This window comes from Drosophila hydei, unplaced genomic scaffold, assembly GCF_003285905.1.
Source record: "Drosophila hydei strain 15085-1641.00,03,60 unplaced genomic scaffold, DhydRS2 tig00008124-arrow-arrow-pilon, whole genome shotgun sequence".
In the NCBI taxonomy this organism is placed as follows: Eukaryota; Metazoa; Arthropoda; class Insecta; order Diptera; family Drosophilidae; genus Drosophila; species Drosophila hydei.
The window spans coordinates 576,563-596,782 of NW_022045834.1; the positions used below are offsets into that span (position 1 = coordinate 576,563).

A 20,220-nucleotide genomic window follows, 5' to 3' on the forward strand; every position below is an offset into this window, starting at 1 on the left:
TGCATGGTTGGTAGCAAAAACCGAACCAGAACCGAAAACCAGCAGCAGAACCAGAAACCCAAAATGCACGCTTCACTCTAAAGGGTTAAAGTGGCTTTAAACGACGCCATGGAGATTGGGCAAGCCTCGTATGTCCATGACCAAACAACACAAAAAAGAGGCGTGCATTTTGTTAACAATTTATGATTATTTTTACTTGCTTCATGCGCCTCTTTTACTTTGCGCTATTTGCACCCCTCCATATTTGCTTAGCCAACTACTGACCCGTATTCGAATAGAAAAAAATAAACCCCAAAAAGACAGGCAAAAAGGTTAAGGGTCCTTTTGGGTCTGAGTCTGGCGAAATATATTTTTGCATAAATAGAAATTTTTCGTTTAACCGCATTCTGGCAGACGCCATTTGCCGCTGATGATGTGCTAATCCTGACGCACGAATATTGCTCATACGCCATGCTGGCCGGACTTTGCAAGCGAGTATGTGTGTGTGTGTGTGGCCTCTTTTAGCGAGGCGGAAAGACAGGTCAAGTGGGCGCCGCAGCCACATAATCATTTCGATTGAATGTGTTTTTTATGATGACTTTGTTTGCAACATTTTACGATTTCGTCTGAGGTGCTTAAAAAAACATTGTGGCCGCATATTAAAGAGCGATAGAAATTTTTAAACGGAAAGTAGACGTGAATGAAACTCAGTGATATATCATCGAGATGACTAATTAATGCCATGGTCTCAACAAATGCATATATAAGATAAATGGTTTAAATATGTTAATTGTTGAAGCTTAAGTATATCAAAATATTTAAAATAAATAGTTTATATTAGTAAATTTAAATTGTTACAATTATACTCTTATACGTATATGTATATATAAATGCTTAATAACAAAAATTATGTAATTTACCAAAGACGCCTGATGACAAGTCCCATAAAAGTCAAATACGTTTTTCCATACATTTACAATTTATAAATTTACGTTTTAGCCAAATGCAAAATTAAACTAATTAAGTTTCAACCTAAATTGTTTGAGTGTACATTCCAGTTGATGCATGTCAGAGACTTTGTCAAGTAATTCAATTATTTCTGAGAAAGAATCGTTCTGCTGCATAAATGAAACTGTGTTTGCCACAACAGAATACAATTTGTACATAAGTCATGTCAAATGCTTAAATGTAATAACAGTTTGTGAATATAATTTATTTAGATATGCAATTTATTTCAATTTGCGATTTGAAAACATCACAAACCAGGAAAAATTTAATTAATTTCATCTTGTAGATGGAGACAAAAATGTCTCATCACTAATTTGTAACGTGTTTGGGCCAGGCAGTCGGCTGGCAGCAGCAGCCAGCTGCTGCTCTGTTGATTATGTCTAATAATTTTTGATTGCTTTCCAGCAGGCAGAAATTCATTAAATATTGATTACAGATATGCCAGGATAACACAGAAACCCACACACACAGCTAGGCTCTAGCCTGCAGGCTGGTCAAATTATATAAATACCAAGCGAGAATGCAGGATGCATGATAATATCAAACATTCTGTAGTTCATATTGGATTTGCGAAACGCTGCTGTTAATTGCAATTTAAGCTTTTGGCATTTTCAACATTTTCAAATATATAAATATATATATATATATATATATATATATATATATATATATATATATATATATAAATATATATATATATATATATATATATATCCTTGTTGTCCTTGTCATATTTGCATTTGGCCATTTTCACAGCTGCCATTGCAAGTGCAATTTGCTGTCGCCTTCTAACTATTTTCAGGCTATTTGTTTTTTCCCCCCTCTGCTGCTGCTGTCTAAGACCGTGTCAATTACTTGTTAGATAAATTCCTTAAATTTCTGCTAAATGAAATGCAATGCTGTTATTTCCGTTTATTTGCTTGAGATTTCCGCAAATACATATAACTCTTAGACAGTCTGTGTGATTTTGTTTGTGTAATTTTGCATTTGATCAGCTAAGGGCGTCTTAACAAATTCCTTAGCTCTAGTCCCTGCTGATAGTCGTCTTAAGCCATTCGATGGGATTTGTTTTAAATGCCATTTGGCTGCTGCTCGCACAGCTTGTGCGATTTTCAATTGCTCTTAGTTTTGTTCTACATTTTGTTTTTCTTTGACTGGCACTGAAATAACACAGTTTGCATCCGACATGATATTAAATACATTGCCTTGCCGTCTAAAGCTTATTTGCAAATAAATTAAACATTTGCCAATGTTTTTTTTTTATTTTATTTCTATCAATTTAGAAGCTTGGCTGGAGCTTAAGCGGTTTACTTTAACATTTCATTAATAGTACGTTATTTATCATAATTAATTATTATTTATTATTTATTATTTTATTGTATTATTTAAATTTTTGTGAACGGTTTTGCGATTTAATGTTTATATAAAATATGAATTATATAAAATATTTGCAAATTAAAAGTATTTACATGCAGTCGATGGCTGTTTATTTATTTATTTTTATCATATTTACATAGATTTATTTAACATTTAATAAGGGCTTATTCTCAATTATTCTCAAATATAAATCCTAGTCTAGTTCAGAAAACAACAGTAAATTCATAAATAATGTGCATTCTATACTCAATAAACTCGGAAGGTGTTGATGATCAATTATACATCTTTAAATATTATGGATGCAGTCATGCCTTTCGAGCTGATAATCCTGATCAGGAATATGTATACATCTTTCTTGGCTTCGGTCAAGCCTTCTATGGCCTGTTACAACAGTGTGAACAAAAATATTTAGCTGTCACTGCCCACAAATAAATTTTAGCGCTCCAAAACTTATTTTTAATTTATTTACATAAATGAAATTTGATATAATTTTAAATTTTTTAGTAACTAAAGTAATATTATTTTAATATTAATAATAGTTTCATTAACACTTATAATTTATTTATACATTCATATTTATATATGATTTGATATAACATGCCCACGTCACATCATAACATAATATAATTCTCAACTGTTAAAGTTAAACATTTCTCTGTGAGGCTAAGCAATTAGAGAAGTTGACATTTGAGGCAAAATCTGTGCCTGCCATTGTATTCAGTGCTTTATTTTGTAACGTTTTCTGCTCATTTTCATTGTTTTTGGTAACAACTGTTGTTCATATGCATGCAAATTGAAAAATCTCGGTCAATAAGCATAATAATACGCTGACTGGGTAGCTAAAACAGTTGGGGTAGAAAGGACAAAGCGTTGACAAACCAAATACGCACTTAAAACCAAATACAGTCACACACACACACACACATACGCTACGTGGTTTCGTAGCGTACTGCAACAGCCGCCATTTTCATTCTCATTTCATGCCATGCCATGTTAACTGCTGTGAGTTGGGGTTGGGGCTTTAGGATTTCAGTTGCGGGTGGCTGTTTGGGTTTTTGGTGCTTGTCATTTGGTTAGCCGAAACGTCGCTTGCATACAAAGCACAACATAAATTCAATATAATAAACATGTGAAGTCCAACTAGAGAGTGAGACGAAAAGAACTCCCTCTGAAACCCCATCAAAAATGCTTAACAATTGCAATTGGCTAAACAATAACATGGCAAGCCTTCCAGCCATGTCGCTGCTGACCCAGTTCAGCACTATTTTTTTTCTCTTCTCTATGTATTTACTTTTTTTTAGTTTATTGTAATACACACGCAGAGATATATATATAGATGTATATATATATATAGATATATATATATCTATATAGTTCGCACTGCTGATAGATGTGGCGTTGACTCCTCACATTGCTTTAAACTTAAGTTTTTAGCCCCAAAGTTGAGCTGTGTGTCTCTGACTCTGTGTTGTGCGGCTCTTCGAAGTGAAATTGCTTGTAATGCATTACAAGGCAAAAAACTTTTCTATTGCCTGCTTTTGAGCTATGCGCCCACTCCTGCTAACCAATTGTCTGTCTGTCTGTCCTGTGTCGCATTTACTTATTTTGAAACGGCTTTGTCGCCAGGCTCGCCTGCAGCTCGCCTGCAGTTTGCCCTCTTTCCAAGCAAACCAATTTTGGTTTCGAGCTTCAAGTTTAGTTCTGTCAGATTATTGGCTGGTTTATGCCTTCGACTCGAGCTCCCTTTTGGCGTTGTCTCTTGCCTGCCCCTGTGGCGTTATCTCTCGATATGCAGCTTTCTACTTTGTCTATTCCGTCGTCTTCTTCTTCGTTTTTCGAGTTTGTTGGTCAACTTTGTCTTGATTATTTTGTGCCGTCAATGCTGGACAAAGTTTTGCTGCTCAGCTCTGTGCGAATTTAATATGGTAATTATTTGTGACCGAAGCGAACGAGCTAACAGTGTATTGCAGTCTGCATTAAGACTGCAATTTGTTGGTTTTTAAGTCAATTGGCTATTAAGGGACATGAGCTAGCACAGACTAATGGTCCGTGGACATGTGCGCGTGTGTGTGTGAGTATGTATATATACATCGATTTAGATTGCATAGTAATGAGCTAAGCTCGGTTACTTACATTAAAAGTCACTTTAATTATTTTATTTTATTTATGATTTTAAAGATAACTTTTAAATTTTAATGATAACTTTAATTGTCAAGTCAATTGTCAAAGGAACACTCTATATTTATATAAACCAGAGTTGATTAAATAATTTTTTTTTTATTGATTGATTCCTTTTTCCACTTATTAAAAACTTTTTGAGTTTATTTTAGAAGTCATTTGAATACAAAAAACTTTATGAAAATATTATTTTTGAATATTAAAAATACCTTTCAACCATAAATTCTGAATATATGTTTATTATTATATTAATATATAATATAAGTTTTTAAATAAATCATAATTGTATTACTTAATAAAATTAAATTGAAATGCTTTTAATTTATTTCTTGACTGACCTCTAATCAGTTCTAACTTATATTATCTTCAATCGATTCCCATTTAGTATAATCATCAAAGCAAATTAAATATATTTTCAATATAATATTTGAGCTTTCACTTAACTGCGACGTGCCTCGTTTAACTTCCATTTTGATCGCTGTGCGCAATCGATTATTTTCTTTACTTATCCGCCTATTTTTTTCTGACGGAATATTATGTGATTTTGTGTGGGTCGTGTCAGTTGTTAATAAGTAAATTGAAGCAAGTTCGCAGCGTTTCAGTCATGTTTATGCAAATTGACAGGCAGAGCGCCTAATGGTAAAATGCTCTCAACCAGTCAGCCAGCCACCCAGCCAGACAACCAGTCAGTCAGCCAGTCTCTAACCAAAAAAGCCCCGGCACAGTCTGTTGCGCAGGCACCCCGTCTAATTTGCATGCTGGGCCGCAATGTGCGACGCCTGCCAGCCAACTAACCAACCAAGCAACCCACCAACAGCCAACCCCATCGAAAACTCGTGCCACTCCATCAGGCAACCCAATTTTCAAAATTTTACACACTTAGCCAGGCAACACTTGAGCGGCTTATTAACTAAGCTCAGCGTTAACCGAAAAATGCTTTTAAATGTTTCGCTCGCGTATACGTGATGTAATGTTGGGTGCCAGCAAAATAATACGCATACGCCTTGATACCCAGCACTCATTACTCATTACGCATACGCCGCATAATCCGCTGATTGCTCTGCTCATCTTGCCCGTCTCGCAAATATATATATGTATGTATATTTTGCTTTTGCTCTTATGCACTTTGGCAAAGTTTTTGATGCTGACATCTAATTTTGTTATCACAAATTTCTACATGTGGTAAACAGAAAGAAGAAGAAAAAATGAAGGGAAAAAATATATGTGGGTGGCACTCAGTTGAGAGCCCCGAAAAACACATTATCGAAATGAATTTTTGGGCTAAAACAGCGACAGGCCAAAACAAGAAGCATAAACAAGTCTTAAACATTGTTTTTTAGAGGGACGGGCGAAGGTCTAACAGCCCCTCATCAGCTGCCATAAATACTAGAAATATGTTGGCTGACAACCACACAAACAGCACACAGAGACACAGCTAGAAATCCAAAAGGGATTACACACATGCTGTACAAGTGCTTTTCAGCTTTAATTCCAATGCGGCTAACATAAAAACTACAAAGCAGTTAAATAAAATGCTGGCAAAAGGCTGTGTGCGTCTTAGAAAAGGGGAATATTGGTAGGAGACATTGAATATATATAAGAGGGAGTAAAGAAAGTGTTAAAGTAGTCAACTTTTATTTTTTAATCTATATAACAAAATAAAATATAATAATTTTAAATAGATAAATATTATATTTGTGTAATTACATAATTTTTATGTGTGTATTTTATAAAATTAAATTGTTCCAAAAAATATTTTTTTAATATCTAAAATAATTTTTTTAGTTATAATAATTTCTCTTGTCAGCCACCGTGGGTTTAACTTTCTTATCTTACATTATAATTTTGCTGCGAAATGACATTTTATGCATTATGCATTATGCTCCATCACATATACATATGTAAAGAAATATAATAAAATATATATATTTATTAGTTTGTTTTTAATAATTTATTATATTTTACCATGTTTTTAAAAAATTTTTTTCAAATTTATTCAAATGTATTATCAGTCGAGCAAAGTATCTTACAGTCGAGCTCTTTCATTTTCCTTCTGGTGCTTCGTTACTTTTTTGTGTTTTATTTTCTCCATTTTTGTGGCTGTTCTTTTTTGCATTCTTGCCTACATATGGCTTTAATTCCTTTGTTGTTTTTCATTTTGATTTTCATTTAAGCTGATTTACTTTTCACGGCAGCTGAAAAATTGCGCTTTGTTGTTTGTTCGCTCGCTTCTGTTTTTGTCTGGCTGCGTAAAATTGCTGTAATTGAGTTGTAAAAATGTTTTTCATTTACAATATATTTACAGTTAATTTATTCAAAATGACAAAAAGGTAAACAAATATATATATATATATATATATATATATATTGTAAGCATATTTTTAATTACGTCAACCAATTAATAAAGAAATCAGAAATTACAAATGATGTCAATAAATCTCATAGAATAACAAACAAATATATCTTTGGGCGTGAAAATAATTAAAATTCAACAATTAAATTAATATTATGTAGTGAGAATGTCTATACATATATGCATTATATTATATTAAAGTTAATATATAAATTAAAATGACTAAAATGGAAATATGAAATAATAGTTGAGAAATTAAATTATAAGAATTCTATATTTAAATGCAGAATTATACTAAAAGAAAGTATGGTAACATTCTTAAAATTATAATTTTATAGTATACATATAAATATAAATAATATATATATAATCAAATATTAAAAATAAATTGATTGAGGGAAGTTAATAAAATTCTTTAAAATATTTTGTTTGAGAATTTAATTATATTTTTTATTAAAGCTTACAGAAGTTAAGGTTAACAATATTAACTGTTTTTAAATTGCTTATCATAATTATTTTTTTTGTTTATAAAATATGTTCTTTTATTACTTAAATTGAATTATTTTTTTATTCTTTATATTTAAATAAATTTTTAAAAATATTTCTTATAGTTTAAGACCATATCTATTTGTTCTTTCAACTTGTTTACTTCACACGTGAACACACTTTTGCACAACAAGTTAACAATTAATTAACTTGGCTAATGTTGCGCTTTAAAGGTTTTCGGCCAAGTGAACCGAGCGTCGCTGCTCTATAAGCCGCAAACTCTGAGCATGTATGTTGCTCTATATATACATGTATATAGAGAGACGCACGGCAGCTGTGCAGCAGAGCTTAGGCATTTGCCGTTGGATTTTATATTTAAGCTGCGTACAAATTGGGCAGCTAAAAGCGGCAAAACCCCGCCTTCAAAACACACACACACACGCTCACACTTGGACATATGTGAGGCAGCTTGGTGTTGCATTAGTTTGGGGTTATCTCATAGGCAGTAGAAGCAGCAGCTGCTAATGTGTCTTTGTCTTTGGCTTTGTGTATATGTATATATTTATGTGCATGTGTGTGTGTGTGTGTATGTGCCTATGTATATGCAATGCTTTGCCGTTGTAATTGCTGCTATTACAGCAGCCTGTTTGTTTGTGTTGCTTGTATTGTAGCTTCTGCCTTTAAGCTAAAGACTTAATGCGCTTTGCCCGCAAGACAGAGAGAGTGGGCGAGTGGGAGAGAGAAAGTGTGCAAAAAGGAGACAAAAATTATGCACAAAAAGCGAAAATAAAAGTTAAATCAGTGCAAGTACTAGCTGTTGCTGATGAGCTCGAAAGCACATTGCTGTGAAAGTGGAAAAAAGCATTTCCATAAAAAATATACAAAAAAAAACACACAACGACGTCACACATACATATACATATACATGTCTATGTGTGTGTCTGCTTTGAGCATATAAAAGTCTTTTGTCAGTTCCTTACGTATTTTGGTCCTTGCTGACTTTGCAATTTGCATGCTTTTTAAGAAGGTTTTTCAAATTATGCTCCTTACATACCTTGCACGCCCGCATTTACCTTGATTCGCTTAGATGTTGTTGCACTTGTGAACTTGTATATTGTGTGCAGCTTACGCTGAAGTGCAAACAATGTCAACATCCAATTTTTTGCTTGCACGCAATTTGCCAGTTTGCTGCAAGAACACATTAAAAATTGAAAATCCTTGTAGAGAAACAACAACATGATGGTATTCTCACAGCAATTTTCAAGTGTTGTGCAATGTAATTTTGACAGGAATCGTCAATGGAATGCTGAGGAATAGGTGCAGGTATTTAGATATACCATAATTTATGGTATGAGCGAAATAAAGCTTTGAATATTGTGGCATAAGGATAGTAGAATTCAAATAGGAATGATGCGTACTTGGTGGAACAAGTGGAATAATTTGGAATTGGCATGGGTGTAACTCATAGCTCAAAGTGATCCAATATAGAATTGAAACAATCAGATAGTGTTATTGAAAATATAAATGGAATGATGTGGAATGGTCATAAAAATATTTATTATATTTCATTCAAAGTGCAATAATGTGGAATTGACCCTTGCAATAGATGCAGTTGACAATAAAAGTTGTATGATGATAAAACGGTCATGAGAATACTTAAATTACTTAAATGGAATGATATGGAATTGGTACATTGACATTGAATAAAAAATAAAAACAGTTTGTATTTAAAATGGAACGAAATGGAATTGGAACAAATATAAATAATAACTAATGCTTCTAAACCAATGTTTGTAAATGTTTTATTTTCATTTTACTACGGCAACTGAAACGATTGACATTTGGAATGAAACATATTGCTGAAAGTATAGAAAAAAATAGTTTCGTAGAAATTTTAACTGAAACACTGAAGTATCTAACATTTCTGTTGGTTAGGTCTCGTTTAGTATCTTTCTCTTGCTCAGTCTGCATTTTCAAGTTTATTAATTTCTTACAAAAAGGCGCCTCGTCATAAATCACCGAATGAGTACCCTTTATTTATTTAAAAGTTTTCCTTCCAATTCAATTCAATTCGCTTATTCGGCTCACTCTCGAGAGTCTTTCGAAATGTACTCCAATTATGGGGCGCGTGCGTAAGGTTGGCAGCTCCATCAATTTACATGTAAATCGACTCAAGCTGAAGAAAGAGAAGCAGAAGAAGAAGGACAAAATTGAAAATAAATATAAGAATGCAGAAGGAAAACGCAGAAATCAATTGATTCATTTTCATTGCACGAAATTCTGAACTTGAAGCAACAATTTCAACTGATTGGATGTGTTTTCTTTTTCCCTCTGCTTCTGTTGCAACAACAAGAATTAAGTTGAATCGAAACGAAATCAAAAATAAACCGCAATTGAAATGGCTGAAGAAAACGGAAACGGAAAAACGAGAGCAGCTGGAAAGCAAATTATAAGCCAAAAGCTAGTGAAATTATTTTTTAATGAAAATGGAAATCCGGAAAGAGAAAATTAAAGCAAAGCAAAATCCTGCGATTGCGAAAACGTTTTAAAGCTTTTCCAAATTGTTCGCAAATAAAAACAAATTTTATTTGTGTTTTTTTTTATTTTTATTTTGTTTGTTTTTATTTCAAGAATATATGAATCTATATAAATTTTTTTTTTTGGTTTTTTATCTTTTTATTTTATTATTATTTTTATTTAAAGTTTTGACGCTGATGAAATGATTGCAGTAGAACGTGATTTATTGCACTTTTCTTAGATTTTATTTGACAAGCTTTCGTGCGGTTTTTTCCTGCGCTAAGCAACGCTGACGACTTGGCTGCGGCTGCGGTCAATCCACCCTATACAATCGCTCTCTCACTCACTCACTCTAACTTGCTCCCTCCCTGTCTATCGTTTCGAAGTTTCTGAGCTGCGTTTAAAACTCTCCTGTTGTATTTACGTTTGGGGCCTGTCTAGTTGAGCTAACGCCCTGTTTAAAATGCAATAAAATAAAGAAAAAATCTTTTGTAAAAATTTTTTAAATTCAGCTTTTGCTAAACTTAACTTTATTAAATATTTCCAATAACAATTTAATATTATTTTATTTTTCCTTTCTGCTCTTAGTTAATTAAAGAAATTCTTCAATATTTTCCAATAAAATTCAAAGAAACAATTTTCAAATACTTTAACAAGTATTTAACAAACAGCATAAAAGCCTCTCATAACTTCTAGAAACTGTAAGCATATTAGAAACACATCAAAAATTGATAAGCCACAAACAAACAAGTAAATAGAAAAAGAGTTTTAAATTGCCAAAAAAAAAGGGCAGGCCAGTAGCAATGCCCAATGCCCACATCATCCATCAAGTTCAGACTGCAGAGAAGGCCAAGCAAAAACCGAATCTCAATGCAATGTCGGATGCTGGAATGATGATTTTCTGATGTTTGGGTGCAGGGCTAGGAGGGGCAGACGCAGGCAAGTCTTATCTAAAACGTGGCGTACTGGAAAAGTGCAGCAACAAAACAGGCAGCGCTCAAAGTGAAATCAGCTTAACGAGATTGCTTACATACACACAATCACAAACTCATGCAGACACACACACGCACGCTCTGTTAGACACACATATACTGACAGCCTTAAGCCTATCAATCAAAATGAGCATATAACCACCCAAAACGCTGACCAAAAGCTTAAAATATTCAAGTTGATCGCATTTGAGCCCATTTTGTGCGAGCTACTGCAACCAAATTGAATCATCATTCAGTATGCGAGCAAGCAGTTGATGCCCAGAAAATTCTGAATTCTGTGCAGATGACAAACATACTCACACACACATACACACCAATACACACACACTCACACACATGCAGCTAAAAATTGTATAAGCGCGAAATGCGGTCAAAATTGTAACGTATTAAAAGCTCGTTTTGGCCAATGCTGGATCATTCGGGGCAAGACACATCAAGAATTGCAGCTTAATGGAATTCCAATGAGCAGCCATTAGATTGATGCTGCAGCTAAAATGTCATCAGCTGTGCATGTACATTATTTTGTAGAGTATTTACGTTTACAGATTAGGTGTGCTTTACATAACTTATTGAAATGGAATTCGGTTTAGAATACTGTGGCATTTGAGTTATATATTGGGATCTGACTTGCATTTATTTTTCTATTGTTTTATAATTTAAAAATCAAAAATTTTGTTTTAAAAAATTTTTTTAGTCAAACAAAACAAATTTTTAATTATTATTATTTTTAAATTTAAAGTTTATAAAAAAATTTACAAATGTTATTTATAACCCTATTTAATTATAACTAATGTTTATTAGTCTTAAATATAGTATCAAATTTGTTTTCATATATCATAACATGAATACATTTAATTAAAGCTTTTACGGCCTTTCTTCAAGCATTGATAATTAAATCGCAATTTCATTCTTTAAATAAATATTTTATCAAAATAAATTACGGAATTTACAAAAATAATTTTTTTTTTGAAAATGCTATTTACTGCAATTAAAAATATTTTTAATTTATTATTATATTATTATTCTAAATATTTCAAAAAAATGCAATGTTCAGAATGCATCATTGAAATTTTATTCCCAGCGGGTTTCGAATGTAATAAAAAATATAAACTGCAGTATAAATTATTCTATTCTAAGAATGGTTTTTGAAATCAACAGCATTTTTGTAGTTTATTTAATACATTAAAAAAAATATTTTTTTTTCTCAAATGAAAGTTATATGATTCATAGGAAATGAGCAATAAATGTTTATTTATATTACCCGAAATAAAGATAAGAAAGCAAGCAAAACTGAAAGCAAATTCATAAATTCTAAAAGTTTATTTTTCTAAAACATTATATACTAAGTCTAATGACTATTATCGAGCAAGTAACTCACTACCGTCTCGGGGAAAGAAAAGTCATTTTTTTTGGGAACGGCTTTGGCAGCTGATTGAACATTTTTCAATCAACTGTGTGCAGCAGCCGGCGCCCCAAGCAGCTAATTTGAGTGCCAAAAAGAGCCAAAGAGAGAAGCAATTGAAGGCGTTTTACTCATCGAGATCTCTGCCAAACTGGTTTTCTTCATAATAGTTTTCCTCTGCTATCGATGGCTAAAAACGACTAGCACCAAATGAAAGCGAGAGAGCGAGAGAGAGACTGAAGAGAAATGATAAGGAAAAAAGAAAAGTTGTTTGCCGTAAAAGTCGGGCAATTGTCGGGCCATGGCTATTTGCAGTTGTTTTTCATTTGCTTGGCTCCGATGTTGGTCAAACGCTTTGCCATATTCAATTTTTTCTCCTCTCATCTTTACGTTTTTTTTTGCACTCGCAGCAGTTAATAGCGAAAGTCGTTTTCAGCTCGTTTCTTATGTGGGCCAAATGTGCAGCTGCTAGCTACAAGCTAGCCAAAAAACAGGAAAAAAAATGGGCCAACACGCCGAAAGAACTAGGCAACAGGCTAGCCTCAGACAGCAGCTGTGATAAGGTATATAATATATATATATATATATATATATATATAATATATATTTGGGCCAGCTCCAAAGTTTGTTTGATAAATGGTTTCACTTGTGGCACTGACTGCGATATTTCGAACTTTTTGTTTTGGATTGAGGCTCAGCTATAATTTATATTATATTAAATTGTTTATGAAATTTTTGTTTATGTTTATCATATTTGGGTTGACACGAAATTTATTATTATATAAATCAAATTCAATATTATAAGTTATTTTTTATATGAGAATCCTGTTTTAATAGCTGAAAACGAGATTAAAATCCCAGGTTAAATAAAGAAATATTTAAAAATTAATAATATTAAAATAATTATTTATAATAAATTAATAAATACCAGAAAATAAATATATAAGTAAGAATAATTAATAATTTAATAAAAATAAAAAATCTCGTAATTTAAAAAAAATCATAAATTGATAATAAAAACTAACTGATGAAAATATAAATAAAAAAATTATAAAATAAAATTAAAAAAAAACTTAAATAGAATATACTATAATATATAAATTATAATATTAATATTTTCAAAATTTATAAGAACTTGATAAAAATTAAAAAAAAAAATTAAAAAAATTCTTCAAATTTGCGATAGTTTATACAATTGTGCAGATATACACAAAAAGTTTATTGTGATATCAATTGTTAGATATTTCGATATTTCATACGGCCTATTTCAGAATTTGTATATATTAGTTCTGTGCGTTTGTTTACGATATCAAAAAAATCCATACTATTACTACAGGGTATACACATTTAAATTTATAAAAAATTCCTTCAGTTTTGCTTTACTTTAGTATTCAAATAAGTAATATACCCTTTTATAGCGTTTACAAATTAATAATATATAGCACTTGTGTTTGCTTAAACAGTCTGTTTAATTACCTCTCTCTCTCTCTCTCACTCGCTCAAAAACAATTTGCAGTTTGCTTTAACATCCTTTTTTTGTTGCTCCACTGAGGGAATTATCTTCCATTTCACTGACATTCATTTTGATTGCCCATCCCCATACACGACACCCCAACGCCAACTGCAACCCTTGGCCAGTCTCTGTTCGCAGTTTGTATTTTTTTTTGCGTATTTTTCATGATTTTGGCGCATTTTAAGTAATTAAAATTCCTCAGTGATGGCAAATGCATATTTGCCATTCTCTCTCTGTCTTTCACTCGCTCTCCCTCCCTCTCCCTATGTATCTCAGACTGAATGTACAATTGTCTATGTATCTGTAAGTGTGTCTGCATTTGTGGATATTTTGTATCTGTGTTTTGACCGCAGCTATTCTGACTTTATTCTCATTTTCCTATCGATTTTTGCGGTTTTTTGAACGCAATTAACCTTCTGGCTGTGGGCTCTGGGTCCTGGCTCTTAGTTTACTCTGAATATACCCAAACTTTTTGGCCAGATGAGCGAATTGTTGTTGTTCTAGTTGTCGTTGCTGCTCTGAATGCCTTACCCTTGGCTGAGTTTTTCCCATTGAATTTTCTGTCCATCCATTTTCAGTGAAGTTTTCCCCAGCTGTCGACTTGTGTCAATTTTTCATTTGTATTTACTTTTGCTAATCCTTGCCAATAATTTGATGTGGTTCTCGGCTCTGTGGCCCTGGCCGACAGACGCTGCCAAAATTTGCTAACAAATATTTGCGGCATTTAGATTAGGCTCTCGACTCGACTCGACTCGTTTCTCTGCACGGCTTCTCCTACGATTTTGCCATCCATTTTTAGTGAATTTGCGGCTTTCGTGGCGAAATAAAACAACAGCAAAGTATTAATTAAATCGCAGTCGATTTAATATCATTTGTTAGCAATTAATTTCGGTTGTGGATTCATCAAAGGCATCAAATCGAATTCAATTTAAGCTGTTTCTGAAGGAGTGAATGTAGTAAAGTAAGCTTCTTATCTTATAAATGCATTTATCGATATTTGGCGAGAAAGAAACTCGTTTAGGTATTTCTGGGAGTGATGCCAATGCTAAAGATATACATTGATTGAATATTTAAATACAATTTTTTATATTTTAATTTAATATTTATAAATACTTATATATAATATAGCAACTGATGGTGGAGTCATTGTTAGAAGCAATATATCGATATTGATGTGGATAACTTCTCTTCATATTTACGAATTTTATATTATATTAATGAATTAAAAAGTTTATTTTATCTCCTGTTAAAAACGCCTAATCAATAATAATAGTCATTTGAGCGCTCTAATTATATTGTTGTCGATCAATAGAATCAACATAAACAACCTAAATAATATTTATTTTTAGTTAGATTATCTGTCACTGTGCAAGATTATTTAATTAATTTGTTGATATCGTAACGGCTGATTACAGAGTCACTTGAGTCATTATGTTCGATAGTTTTGTTCTCAAGCTTTTCACATTTTCAAACTGTCTATCAAGCTAATAATCAAACTAGCACTAGAACATTTTCCATTACGCTTTTTCCGACAAGCGTGTAGTGACATACGTATGCGTGGCACGTATATGACATGTCCAAAAGTATCGCATAACAATCAGGCACACTCAACGTATAAATCTTGGCGTAAACCCAATTCCGATTGCACAATCCCAGCTCAAATCGGCTAGCCGCAATTTCAAATTAATTGAAGGCCGGAAATTGAAATACAACGTTCACGTTGGATGCTGTGCTAGCCAAACCCCAAATGCCCATCACCCCCGCCGTAACCCGAAGCTCTCTACCAATTGCTTCCCAGCACAATTTAAAAATACATGACAAACGCAGTGGAAATTGCAACAAACCAACGACAATCGTATGAAATGGCCACAACAACAGCTGGATTTCATTGCCATTTGAGCTGCTGTTTCGTATGCTGGCAACGCTTAATACTTTTAACGATTCATCGCATTTAATGGCTGGCAAAAAGTGGGCCTGAAACGAACTGTGCAGCGGCCCTGGCCTCAGCACTTCTGTTTGTGTGCGTCGCCTGTGTGTATGCAATGCATTTTCTTATAATGCAATTTACTTTTGCAGTTGCTCTCGGTTGTCGCCCTCAGTACTTATTCACTCGGCCTGGGTGGGCGTGGCCTGTCGAACTTGAAGTGCAAGTGTAAAAGTGCCAAAGTGGAGCTTGTCCCTGGCACAAACACATATTTATTTTGGCAGATGGACTGGAAACCAAACCAGAAATGCCAGCACCCAAAGCAAACGAAACGCAACTCACACACGCACACACACAGACACAGGCACACACGCACACATATCTGCTTTGCCAACAGCTTGTGCAACATTTTTAATGCATTTACAAACACACTTAATACACACACACGCGCACACTCACACACACACACACACACTCATAAATGCATTACTCGTGCGCATTTTGGTTCCCGCCTGTTGGTTGTTGCCTGTTCCCTTTAGCTTAAGTGTGGGCGTGCCCGATTGCCTAATGGACTGTTATGTCTTATACACATCTATATATATTGTGTGTGTGCGTATGTAGGAGCCGGCTGAAAGCATATAAAATACTGATTGGTTGACTAATACCTTAACTGCTTGTAAAGCAATCAAGAATTGTACAACAGAAAAGGAAAGAAAATAGTCTGAATTACAGATATGACAAGTGGGATTGTGAGTGAGCTATATATGTAAAAATAAAATGAAAACTGTCACCACCTATCGTTGTATTACTTAAAATCAAGATATATATAAAAAGAATTGTACAATTGTAGTGTCTATATTGCTAAAACATTTCCTATCACTAGACTAGTCTAGACTCTTCTGACTACTCTTCATCAGACTACTTCTGCTTCAACATATTCATTCTAATCAGTATTTATTGCTAGAGAGTAGAGAAGTAATCCTAATAATTGTATGCATAAAAACTCGACCACACATAAATTTTAAATGGTCAAATCGTTCCCAAATTTATTTGATCTGGTCGACTCCTAATTCAATATTTAATATTGCATGATGACTAAGTCTGACGTGATGCCAGAGCAGACTGTTTACATCTTCAGTAATTTGTTTAGTCTGATTTCAACTTTATTGAAGTAACATTTTGCAATATCTGATCACACAGCAGGCTCATGGACGCAGCATATTCAGAATTATTCAACATGATTTTCCAGCTATATGAGTTTGAATCTTTACACATAATTAAATTGTTGTATCTAGCTTATCGACTTCATAGTTTACTTTGAGTCAAGTAGAAAAGATTCTGTCGGCATATTGAACAGCTCAAACAGTTTCCATTAATTTTAAAAAATTATTTAACAAAAATGAAAATTTAAAAAACAATTTTTTAAAATGAAATAAATGTCTTATAAAAATATCTTATATATAAAAAATATTTTATATTAATAATAAATAAAACAAATTAAAGGGAAATCAATTTCTAATATTACACAATTTAATATTTTAAAAATTTAATTTTTCTTAATAATTAAAAATTAATATGCATTATATATATATATATATATATATATATATATATATATATATATATATATATATATATATATATATATATATAAATATAATGCATATTAATTTTTAATTATTAAGAAAAATTAAATTTTTATATATATATATATATATAATTTTTATATATTATATATATATATATAATAATTTTTATATATATATATATAATATATATATATAATGGAACAATTGTATTTGATTTTTTTATAATAATTTCTTAGTATTAAAAATAATTTTAAAATTAAATACGTATTAAAAACAACTTAAAATAATATATATATTTTGTATAAAATATTGTAAGGATTGCCATACTAATTCTATTTCTCTCTTCATACTTTGCAGGTCACGAACGACTCAACGAATACATATCCCACTATGAAACACTTAACTATGATCATGAGCACATTAGAGCTAGTCACAATAGGGCGCGTCGATCGGTGACCAAAGATCATTTTGTATATATAAAATTTGCAGCACATGGAAAAGATTTCCATCTTAGATTAAAACGTGATTTAAATACATTTAGTGATAAGTTAGACGTGAGTATTACAAATCCCCCCCCATTCAAATTCCAATAATATATAATATTTTGAAATATACTTCGTGTTCATTTGCAGTTTTATGATAGCAACGGCCCCATTGATGTCTCAACGGATCATATCTATGAGGGCGATGTGATAGGGGATCGTAACAGTTATGTATTTGGTTCCATACACAATGGGGTATTCGAGGGTAAAATTATAACGGAACGTGATGCCTATTATGTTGAACATGCCAAACATTATTTTCCCACAAATCGGACAACGTCAACGTCAACGTCAACGACGACGACGACGTCGATGCCGACGACGACAAAGACCACCGCAACAATATTAGCTCCAACAACAACGGGGTCCAATACGAATAAAACTGCCATTGATAATAAGAGAGAAAAGTTTATACATAAAATTGGTGACACAGCAACAACAACAACAAACACATTCCCAATGTATCCAAGCAACAACAATACCAGACAGACAGAAGCAACAACAATGCCGCCAACAGCAACGAGAACTGAGGATGAACTTGATTTTCACTCCATTATCTATAAGGAGTCGCATGTTGAGGATGCCTACGAGAATGTGCGCGAAGGTAAGTCAAATAAGAAAAGTGAAAAATGTTCACGTTTATTATGGAGGAAGGTGCGAGAGGGGCGTGGGAAGTCTCTTAAAAACTTTGTCATATGATTTATATGCTATGCCAGCGTTTTTCTCTGCTTCTCTCTCCCTCTTTATCTGGTTCTGCTTTGCCCGCTTCAACCTTGAAAATATGTTTGATAACATTTCAGTTCGGCTTTTATGACAGCTGAGCTGTGTCTGTCCCCCAAGTGTTTGCTAATAATTTGCTTGGTCCCAGCGTGTTCGCGGTCTCAACTTGTCAGAGAGTTTTTGGGTCATATAAGTAGCCTTATGTAGCTTACATTCGTTGTGTACAGCTTTGCGGGTTCCTTTACCAAGTGAAGTTTGGCAACAGTGGCTTAATAGCCATCAACAAATATGAACGAAGCAGCTAACGAGTTAAGTGTGACTGAATCGAGGGAGTTTTGTGCGCTTTGTAGACATATTTAACAAAATGAAAAGTTAAACAAAAGCAGAAATCGTGCAAAATATTAACAAATATGACATATGCCAACTTAATGCTTAAGGCAATATTTATGGACAAATTTATTAATGCTTAGGCAGTTGTTGAAATGCGGCAACAGTGCACAAATGGTACTTTGATTTGAAGTATCCTCTATAGAAGTTAAGCATTGAACAGCGCATCCTATCTTAATTAGCAGTCGGGTGTATTCACCTCAACTGAAATATGGCAACAGCGCAGCCTTTCTTATAATCCAATTGATCATCCTATATTCTATGACTGGCATAAGCCCAACAGAAATGTGACAACTGCGCACACGCTGTTTATCTACTTTTTACTGCCATAAAATGAATTGAATTTTGGCAACAGCGCACAAGTTTTTGAATTTAAGCACGTTAAGCTGAAGTGGCTGGGTTTTTGAAGCAAGAAGCTCGAGTGAAATGTGGCAACAACGCATAAATACTTGATTTGCAGCTTTTCTTATTTTCCAGAAATTTGGCAACATTGTATTAGCTTGGGACTTAAATTTCAGCTGAATTGAAATGTGGCAACAACGCAAAAGTGTTTGATTTGCTACTTTACTTACTTCACTGCAATTTGTCTTTTATAAGCTGATTTGAAATGTGGCAGCGGCGCACCCTGTGCTCTGCCCTTATTCAACTGCTTGCCATGAGCTAGGGAAAACTGTATATATTATTACATTTTTAATATGAAATTCGGCAACAATGCATACAATTTTCTTCTCCCAAACAATGTAAAGCGGAAAAGAAATTCTTGCGCAAACATTGCAACTCGCTTCATTCCTTTGCAATGCAAGTCGACAGCACAACTGTGGCACATATGAGTCACAGTCGCTGTTGCAGTCACAACAATGACAATGGCAATGAAACTAGCTGCCACATATGTGTTCATTGTGCATGCAACAACATTCTTGTTGTTGTTGTTGTTGTTTGTTTTGTTGTGTAAGCAACGACAGGTAGTTGTTGTTGCAACAAAAGAGCTGCTGTTGCCGGTAGAAAAAATAAAATACAAATACATATATAAAAGAAAAAAAAAGAAAAACAACAAATCTAATGCATAACTAAACATTTGTAACATGACGCATGGAGCGGGAATGCCCCTAATGCTCACGGGGCATTTGTAGCAAAAATTTGTTGCATGCAATTTGATAGAGAGACAGCGAGGCAGACGAACAACAATAGACAACTTTTGTCGCGTATTTTGTTAAGCTGTGATGTGAGTGTGTCTAATTTTGGGGGCGTGTCAT

General features: G+C 33.2%; 1 protein-coding gene across 2 annotated transcripts in view; it reads left to right on the forward strand.

Moving 5' to 3' along the window:
• LOC111600434 (disintegrin and metalloproteinase domain-containing protein 10) overlaps positions 1–20,220 on the forward strand; it is a 148,548-nt gene that overhangs the window by 84,476 nt on the left and 43,852 nt on the right. For both annotated transcript variants that reach the window (XR_002751485.2, XM_023316526.2), the window contains exons 3-4: positions 17,676–17,872; positions 17,951–18,464. Coding sequence is in view for 1 of the 2 variants with exons in the window: in XM_023316526.2 (XP_023172294.2) it covers positions 17,676–17,872; positions 17,951–18,464 (711 nt within the window). In the remaining variant the exon portion in view is untranslated. The remainder of the gene's footprint in view (positions 1–17,675; positions 17,873–17,950; positions 18,465–20,220) is intronic.